Source organism: Amia ocellicauda, chromosome 20 (assembly GCF_036373705.1).
Source record: "Amia ocellicauda isolate fAmiCal2 chromosome 20, fAmiCal2.hap1, whole genome shotgun sequence".
NCBI classification, from domain to species: Eukaryota; Metazoa; Chordata; class Actinopteri; order Amiiformes; family Amiidae; genus Amia; species Amia ocellicauda.
Window position 1 is genome coordinate 21,027,167 of NC_089869.1, and position 9,199 is coordinate 21,036,365.

Sequence of the window (9,199 nt, forward strand, 5' to 3'; positions counted from 1 at the left end):
TGCGCCGGCGTCGCCGCGTTAGTTGTGACGCAAAAGACTACGTTTCCCGAGAGGCCTTGCGAGAGCAGGCGTCGGGTATCCATGACAGCCCGGTTGTTGTTGTTCTGGTGCTAATGGCGCCGCGGGCTGAATGGACCAGGACACGGCGAGGGAGGCCGGGCTCGGCAACTTCCGGAGCATTTAAATAAAGTACCTTTACAAGTCAGAAGTGCTACCATCCTCTCCAGCCATCTGCGTTATTTATTTACTTTTAACCTTGGTGCCTATTTAATTCCGGACGTTACACCCCCCTCTCTCCTTACCAATATAGTCTGTCTGACAGGCCTCCTCTGGGACCGGGGGTTAGAGTAAGTGGGCCAACGGGGGGCGAGAACGATGCCAGACCCCCAGCAAGAGCGGCTGCAGGGCCGGGCTTCAGAGGGCCAGTCGAGACCGGAGAAGTGAACAGGGGGACAGGCAGGATGATATCGCGATACAGCAGACGCCCCGTGTCTCACAACCTGGAGATGTGAGTATCTCTGGTCCACACTGACATGCACACACTGACACTGCGGCACAGTGGGATCTGTCTGCTGTGGACAGACACTGACACAGTCCTCATACCTGCTGCCATAATAGAGCTGTTGTTCCGGCCCTGTGAGTGTCCGTGTCTGTCTGTGTCCTGCCAGCCGGGGTCTGTCACGGAGCAGCCTGGAGCACCACCCCCTGCCCGAGGAGGAGGACGATGACGAAGAGGATGACCTGGCCCACCGCTATCTGCACAACCTGCGCAAGGCGGAGCACCCCTGCTACAGGTAACAGCACCCATGCCACGGGTAATGGCACCCCTGGCTGGTGGCGGGACAGCCGTTGTGTTTGCTCACCCCCGTCCCTGCCGAGCACTTTTTCCAGAAGCCATTGTGTGTCTCTGTGTGTCCTGAGCGTTTCTGTGCATCTCTGAGGGTTTCTGTCAGTCTCTGTGTCTTTCTGTCTGTATGTTTGTGTGTCCGTTTGTCTCTATCTTTCCGTCTCTGTGTCTGTGTGTCCATGTGTGTCTATCAGTGCCTGTCTGTGTGTCCCTGTGTCTTTCTGTCTATGTCCATGTGTCTGTGTGTGTCTGTATGTCTCTGTGTCATTGTCAGTGTGTCTCTGTGTTTGTGTCCGTTTGTCTCTGTCTTTCTGTCTCTGTGTCCATGTGTGTCTATCAGTGCCTGTCTGTGTGTCCCTGTGTCTTTCTGTCTGTGTCCGTGTGTCTCTGTATCTCTGTGTCCTTGTGTCCGTGTGTCTCTGTGTTTGTGTGTCTGTATCAGTGCCTGCCTGTGTCTCTGTGTGTCCACCAGAGGCATCCCCCTGCCTGGGCCCCCCCTGCCCTGTAACACTGCCGTCTTGCTGTCTCCCACAGCGGCTCCGGGGGCTCCGACACGTCGGGCGGGTCGAGCTGCGCCACGGTGACGGCAGGCGACACGGCCAGGTCCTGGTCTGGCATCCACAGCTACACCGGCACCGGGCTCTCCACCGAGCGCAGCTCCGTGTTCTCCTGGGGCTACGATGTGAGTAGAGCTGCTGCAGCCGCACACGCTGGCTACACACTGACACACACACACTACACACTGAGACACACATTATATATACTGAGACACACATACTACACACTGAGACACACACACACTACACACTGACACACAGACACTGACCTCTCTCCCCTCTCTCTGTCTGCAGGAGTTCGACAAGGCGGCGTCCCGCCAGGTGCAGCAGATGTTCGAGGAGATTGACGTGGAGCTGTATGAGGGCGGGCCGGGGGGGCAGCCGCGCGGCCTGCAGGACGAGTGTCAGCACTGGAAGAGCCGGTTCCCCCATCTCAGGTCCGCCCCCCGGAGACCTCTGCCCGGCTGCTGAATCACCGTCTCCCCAAACCCTCGACTGATCTGAAGTGTGCCGTTGTGTGTTGGCAGGATCCTGGGCACCCAGCTGCTGTGCCCCATGGACGAGGGCTTCCAGTGGTTCTCCAGGGAGGAGCCTGGCAGCTGCCCCCCTACGGCCCCCAGCCAGAGCCAGGCCCGGGGTGGCGCAGAGTGAGTCTGCTGCCGCGTTTCTCCCCCGTCTTGCCGTCTGTCTCTGTCACACTGTCACTGCCTCCTCCGGTCACTTTGAGTTCCTGTCAGTGTGTGTCTGTCCGTCTGTGTGACGGTTTGTCTGTTTGTGTCTCTGTTGCTCTGTCTGTGTCTGTCTGTGCCCAGGCTGAGTGTGCAGGGCAGGAAGGCGGTGTTGTCCAGGCCGTGCGCCGACACAGGCAGCCCCCCCGGCCTGCGGTGCGAGGACGAGCCCCTGGTGATTGAGGCCGAGGGGCTGGTGGAGGAGTACCTGGCCTTCGACTGCAGGGATATGTGAGTATGGCCCCCCAACTGCCCCAGCCAGGGCATAAACCCAGAGATGCCCCCCTATCAGCCGTGCTCTGGGCTGCCTGATGTCATTTACATGACACAGGGTTTCCAGGTGGCACAATGTGGCTGCTGACTTGGTTATAAAAGCAGCTGCTATTGGCCAGTACTGAGCTGAGGTCGACACTGATTGGTGTACAGAAATATAGACCTATACAGGCTAGCATGTGAAATAGTAGGAGGAATTCAGAGAGGACTGAGGCCTGGACCCAGAGGGGCTATTCTGCTCTGGGCCGACCCCAAGTCAGTCCTGAAGAGTGCTCTGTGATGCCGTGTCTCCTGCCCTCGCCTGACACCACGTGTGCGTGTTTTGCAGGGAGGAGGAGTGGGAGAAGGGGCGCGCGGGGGCTCGGCGGCGGCCGGGGTTGCCCCCCGTGTCTCCCTACCGCTGCAGACGCCAGGCGGTGCTGGACCTGCTGTTCGACGAGGTGTGGAGGGAGCTGGTGGGCTGCATGGAGGAGCTGGTGCGCCGGCACTGGGAGGGCTGCGTCTCCGGTACGCCCCTCCTGCCCACACACAGCTGTCAGACACACGCGTTGTGTTGTGCAATTGGGGGGGCGCAGTTAATGACTGTTTCTCCTGCGCAGACGAGGAGAAGAACACAGTGACGGCGGCCCCAGCGCGGCCCGACTCGGACAGCCCGTTCCTGCCCGCCGTGCAGCCCAGGTTCAGCCAGCCAAGGCCCGCCCCCAGCCTGCAGCCGCAGGTCAGTCATCGTAGTCCCTCTCGGTCCGTCGGCACTGGCGGCCCAGTCCCCGTTACACCACCTGTATCTGCTCTTCACTGCCGACGTCTCGCCAGAGAGACAGACGCTGCTCTTGTTATCTTCTCGTTCATCTCCTGTCAGTTCATTAACTTCTTCTTTTCTTTCTTCCCTCCCTCCCTGCCGCCCCAAATCTGCCCCGCCCCGCCACTCCTTCTCTTCCTTGACTGTTATCTGTTTTGTTTGCTTTTTTGTTTTTCTTTCCTTTCCCCTACTTGTCCTTCTCTCTCTCTCTCTTTCTCTCTTTCTCTTTCAAAGAGCACAAAGGCAAAGAACTCAAAGCACAAGTCCAGCCGGAGGTCCAAGAGGCAGAGACAGCCTCCTGCTGTATGTAACCCTCTGATGGAGAGACACGCTCACGGTGGTTTTAATCCTGTTGGAAGAAGGAGACAGAGACAGGAGAGAGGGACAGGGACAGAGACAGGGACAGAGACAGAGATGGGAGGCAGGGATAGGAGACAGGAGAGATGGGAGACAGGGACAGGGATGCTGTCTCCACACAGTCTCCTGGGCCCGAGGTCTGCCATGCTGTGTGCGCTCCCTCTTTCTCACTCCCTCCTGCCCTTGGTGCTGCCCTCAGACGCAGCCGCTTCTTGTTGCTGTAAATGGGCACACCTGGGGGCTGTCAGCTGTGCAGCTTTTCGTTACTATTTTAAAACATGCTCTTTACGAAACCCTGAATAGGATTTGTGCGAGCCCATGTGGGGAGCAGGGAACTGAGCAGCAGGGCCTCGTACAGATGCAGTCGTCACTGCGCAGGGCAGGGCCCCCCCCGGTGCTGCAGATCCACACGCCATTGACGCGAGTGGGCAGTTTAGACCACGATGTCACTCACGTGTCATGTAGTCAGCAGGAGAGGTGGCATGACAGCCAGGCGCCCAGCTGTGGCTCCAGGACTGGGGCTCAAGCCCACAGAGCTGCTCACGGGCCCGGCAGCTCACTAACGGTTGGTTTCTCTCTCTCCCTTCTCTCCTCTCTTCTCCTCACTGTCTGCAGTCCAACCGGGTGCTGGGGGGCCCCGGGGGGGGACATTACAATCTCAATGGCCTGATCGTCATCCATGGGATCCCGCTGCAGCAACGCACACTGGGGGCCCTGGACAAGATGCAGTATGGCTCAATGCTTCCGCTCTGACACGTGCTCATAAACTCTGACACTCCCTGACACGCTCTGACACGTGCTCACACGCTCTGACATGTGCTCATACACCCTGACACGCTCTGACACATGCTCACACACTGACACTCCCTGATATGTGCTCACATGCTCTGATACGTGCTCATATGCTCTGACATGCACTGACATGCACTGACACTCCCTGACATGTGATCACACATGTGTGCATGTCTCCCTGTGTCCGTGTGTCTGTCTGCCCTCACAGGGACCATGAGGAGCGCCCATCCCTCCGGCCTGGTTCCAGTGCCGTCCCGTCCAGCAAGCCCTGCCCCCGCCGGCCACTGGAACAGAGCTCCTCCTCGCTCTTGCGCCCCCCCCAGTCCGCTCGTCGCCGCAACCCCCCACCGCGCAACCTGCACCCCCTCGGGCCGGGCCTGTCACAGTCCGGCACCCCTGGCTCCATGGACGAGGTCATCCGTGGGACCCGGCTGTAAGCGACCCGGAGGCTTTGGGGGGGAATTGAATTCAAGTTTCAGTGGTGTCTGACCCTCCATGTGTGTAATAAAGTTGTACAGTATTGTATAAGGAAGTGTAGTGCATGTGTGTGCGTGTGTGTACAGTGCCAGTGTGTGTGTTTACAGTGACAGTGTGTAGGCTCAGTGTGTGTGTGTACAGTGAGTGTGTAGTTTGTGTGTGTGTACAGTGACAGTGTATAGTCTCAGTGTGTGTGTGTGTGTGTGTGTGTGTGTGTGTGTGTGTGTGTGTGTGTACAGTGACAGTGTATAGTCTCAGTGTGCGTGTGCGTATGTGTGTACAGTATCATGCTCAGTGTGTCTTTTCTCCCACAGGCCCACCGCCAGTGACCGCCTGGCCTCCCCCCCGATGCCCCTGAGCCGTAACCACCTCCTTCCCCCCATCAGCACGGGTGACCCCGAGACCCCCCGCCCAGCCCAGGTACCCTCCACGCATGTGTGTGTGTGTGTGTGTGTGTGTGTTTGTGTGTGTTTTGCAGTCTAACAAGAGTGTGTGTGTGTGTGTGTGTGTGTTTGTGCAGCGGCCGCGTGGCTCGTCCAGCCGGGCCCACAGCGCCGTGGCGGAGGACGGGGGAGGCCAGCCGCCCCGGGAGAGACTGCACACCCTGGACATGTTCTCCCGACCCAACACTACACACACCTTCCGGGTACGAGCTGCTCACTACACCGGCTTTCGCGCATACATACACACACACAAACACACACACACACAGACACACACACACACACACACACACACACCTTCCGGGTACGAGCTGCTCACAGCGCCAGCTGTCTCTCATACACACACAGGAGGCACAAGGGCAAATGTGTTTTGTACAGTTTGTAGCCCACACTACTCCCGTCTGCACATCAACTCGAAACATCGCACACCTGGTGTTGCCGAATACAAAAACAGGATAAACCTACCCTGATAGCAGCAGTAATACAACAGTCTGTCCGTCTGCCTGCGTGTGTCTGTCTGTCTGTCTGTCTGTCTGTCTGTCTGTCTGTCTGTCTGTGTGTGTCAGGGTGTTGCAGTACTGGGAGGTGGGGTGTGTTCAGTAGGTGTGTAACCATGTGACTGTCTGCTGTGTTGCAGTCGGACACACCGTACCGGCGCTCCTTCACCATGCTAGATGCCACGGGCCCGGGCCGCGCCGGCAGGGCCTCCACAGGCACAGGTGGGTCCGAGAGCTGCTGCACACCGGCTCCGTCAGGGGTCAGGGAGAGGGGGGCAGGCTGGGTTTGGGGTCAGGGGTCAGGGAGAGGGGGACAGGCTGGGTTTGGGGTCAGGGGTCAGGGAGAGGGGGACAGGCTGGGTCTGGGGTCAGGGAGAGGGGGACAGGCTGGGTCTGGGGTCAGGGAGAGGGGGACAGGCTGGGTCTGGGGTCAGGGCTTATACAGCAAAGCTCAGTGGACGTGCAGTTTGTGTGTCATTCCTGTGGGATTCAGACTTTCATTCATTAAGAATGAAAGTCAAGTGAAAAGCTCCGGGTCCGAGCCCAGCTCCTGAGGGGTGGCAGGGAGTTGCGGAGCAAGTAAAGCAGGACCGTCTACTCCCCCTGCAGACTCCCTGGGCATCGGGGTGATGGGCATCAGCCTGGGAATCAGCAGCTCCTCCTTCATGGACTCCTTCCAGCACCACGCTCTGGGGCACTCGCCCATCGAGGACGAGGAGGAGCCCGAGTCTCCCGCGCCGCCCCCGGGTGAGTGTATGTGAGAGAGTGACTGTGTAAGTGTGAGAGTGTGAGAGAGAAAGTGTGACTGTGTGTGTGTGAGAGAGAGACTGTGTGTGTGCGTGTGAGTGTGAGTGTGGGTGTGTGTTAGTGTGAGAGAGTGAGTGTGACTGTATGTTAGTGTGAGAGAGAGTGTGTGTGACTTTGTGTGAGTGAGAGAGAGAGAGTGTGTGCGTGTGACTATGTGAGTTCCTGCTTTAATACCTATAATTTTTGTACGGCTGTTAAAACCAAGTTGCAGGTGGAATATTTCTAAGTAATTAACGTGTGTAAAACATACAAAGCATCCACAGCCGCCCTGTCCTGCCCTGACGGCTCCTCTCCCCTCAGCTCTGCTGGTCCCGGCGCCCGTCCCCGCACGCTCCCACCCCCGGGGCGGCCTCACCTCGCGCAGCAGCAGGACGGGGCTCTAGCGCCCCCTCCCTGCAGAGACGGGCCGGTACTGCAGCCTTTGACCCGGCTGGCAGCAACGCACAGGACTCCCTGGGGCGACAGAGACGCACTGTACCGCAGCCCTTTCACAAACGGGTTCCTCTCACTGATTAGGAGTTTAAATCCTGAATGACACTGTAACCGGCTGCCAAAGACAAGAGGGAACGGGTGCGGCTGTCTGGTTTCACTCGATCCTCTTCTCATCCTGGGCCGCGGGGTCGTGGCGGGCCTGTGAGACAGACGGGCGAGGCTTGCGTTGCCGAAGACTTTGTCCATCCCAGATGTTGTGTTTTTTCAACACGCCCGCCATGCCGCTACAGCGAAGGAAACAGCCAAACATTTCCACTGACTAACAACGCGTAAAACAAGGCCTTCGCGTTATTCCCCCTCAGCCCTCGAGGCCGTCCTTCCGTTATTACCTTTCATAAGCCAAGCCAGCGCGTCTGTCCACCCGTGACACAGACGCTGCTTTCATCTTAATCTTCGTTTCAGCCTGAGATTAGAAAAAATAAGAGGTCCAAACATTTTGTGGGCCAGATAACGTTTCATATGTACATATATTGTAGTCTCGCTTTCTTTACTTCTGTAAATATATCTTTATATCAAAAATAAAAATAAACTGATGCAATAGGATTATTTAAACAAACCGAGTTGTCTTTTCCTGCATGTTGGAATTCAGTCTCTGGGTTCGGAGGTACGAATGTTCATTCGTCTCCAGACAATCTGAGGATGTTGCCAACCTTCGAAGGCTCGTCACGTCACAATCGCATCGATTTGTTTTCTCTCATTAATAGAAATTGACAGTGAATACTAAACCACACTTCACATGTCCCACATAAATTAAAATATTTGAATTGTATGCTGCCCATTACTTAAATAAAATGTGTTGGCTATAAAGCCCTTCAATTGCCAGTTTCATTTAAACTATGTATTTTTAAAATATATGCTTATACTGATAATTTAATTATGTTCTTCTGAAAGAGCCCTGAGCCCTTGCCAGCTTGCGTTTGGACCAATTGTATCTTTATCCGCCATCTCTACAGCAAAGTGTTGTGCAATATACACCGATCAGCCATAAAATTATGTCCACTGACAGGTTAAGTGAATAACACTGATAATCTCATTACCATGGCACCTGTCAGTGGGTGGGATATATTAGGCAGTAAGTGAACATTTTGTCCTCAAAGTTGATGTGTTAGAAGCAGGAAAAATGGGCAGCGTAAGGATCTGAGCGACTTTGACAAGGGCCACATTGTGATGGCTAGACGACTGGGTCAGAGCATCTCCAAAACTGCAGCTCTTGTGGGGTGTTCCCGGTCTGCAGGGGTCAGTACCTATCAAAAGTGGTCCAAGGAAAGAAAAGCGGTGAACCGGCGACAGGGTCATGGGCGGCCAAGGCTCATTGATGCACGTGGGGTGTGAAGGCTGGCCCGTGTGGTCCGATCCAACAGACGAGCTACTGTAGCTCAAATTGCTGAAAAAGTGAATGCTGGTTCTGATAGAAAGGTGTCAGAACACACAGTGCGTCGCAGTTTGTTGCGTATGGGGCTGCGTAGCCGCAGACCAGTCAGGGTGCCCATGCTGACCCGTCCACTGCCGAAAGCACCTACAATGGGCACGTGAGCATCAGAACTAGACCACGGAGCAATGGAAGAAGGTGGCCTGGTCTGATGAATCACGAGTTCAAGGTGTTGACTTGGCCTCCAAATTCCCCAGATCTCAATCCAATCGAGCATCTGTGGGATGTGCTGGACAAACAAGTCCGATCCATGGAGGCCCCACCTCGCAACTTACAGGACTTAAAGGATCTGCTGCTAACGTCTTGGTGCCAGATACCACGGCACACCTTCAGAGGTCTAGTGGAGTCCATGCCTCGACAGGTCAGGGCTGTTTTGGTGGCAAAAGGGGGACCTACACAATATTAGGCAGGTGGTCATAATGTTATGGCTGATCGGTGTATGTGGAAATGTAAAACAAAAGTCTCTAAAAACATCTGCGGTTTGTGATTTTTTGCTAGATGCGCAGAAGACCCCAATAAAGCTACACGTAAGCTGTGCAACTGCAGTCGGTATCACGAAGGAGCACACCATCTCTGGCATCATTTAACCAACGCAAGTTTAAATTATTATGCATTCGGCTTAATTGCAATGAACTGAAAGCAGCTGCTGGAGATGATCCATCGTTTACAGCTCCATACTAACTGCAAGTTCGTTGCAATTT

General features: G+C 55.7%; 1 protein-coding gene across 3 annotated transcripts; it reads left to right on the forward strand.

The window, feature by feature from the left end:
* The first annotated feature begins 57 nt into the window (after nt 1-57).
* On the forward strand, nt 58-7,876 carry fam149b1 (family with sequence similarity 149 member B1). Of its 3 annotated transcripts, XM_066693350.1 has the most exons (16): nt 59-508; nt 669-794; nt 1,382-1,529; nt 1,699-1,841; nt 1,932-2,051; nt 2,217-2,363; nt 2,734-2,912; nt 3,005-3,123; nt 3,439-3,507; nt 4,177-4,289; nt 4,562-4,786; nt 5,145-5,250; nt 5,351-5,476; nt 5,911-5,992; nt 6,380-6,517; nt 6,878-7,876. In XM_066693350.1, exons 1-16 carry the CDS (start codon nt 462-464, stop codon nt 6,958-6,960), a joined length of 1,971 nt encoding a protein of 656 aa, XP_066549447.1. In that variant the 5' UTR covers nt 59-461; the 3' UTR covers nt 6,961-7,876. The 3 variants fall into 3 exon arrangements, with proteins under 3 accessions (XP_066549449.1, XP_066549447.1, XP_066549448.1); XM_066693352.1 differs by lacking the exon at nt 5,351-5,476 and having other exon boundaries at nt 58-508; XM_066693351.1 differs by lacking the exon at nt 3,439-3,507 and having other exon boundaries at nt 60-508.
* The last annotated feature ends 1,323 nt before the right edge of the window (nt 7,877-9,199 follow it).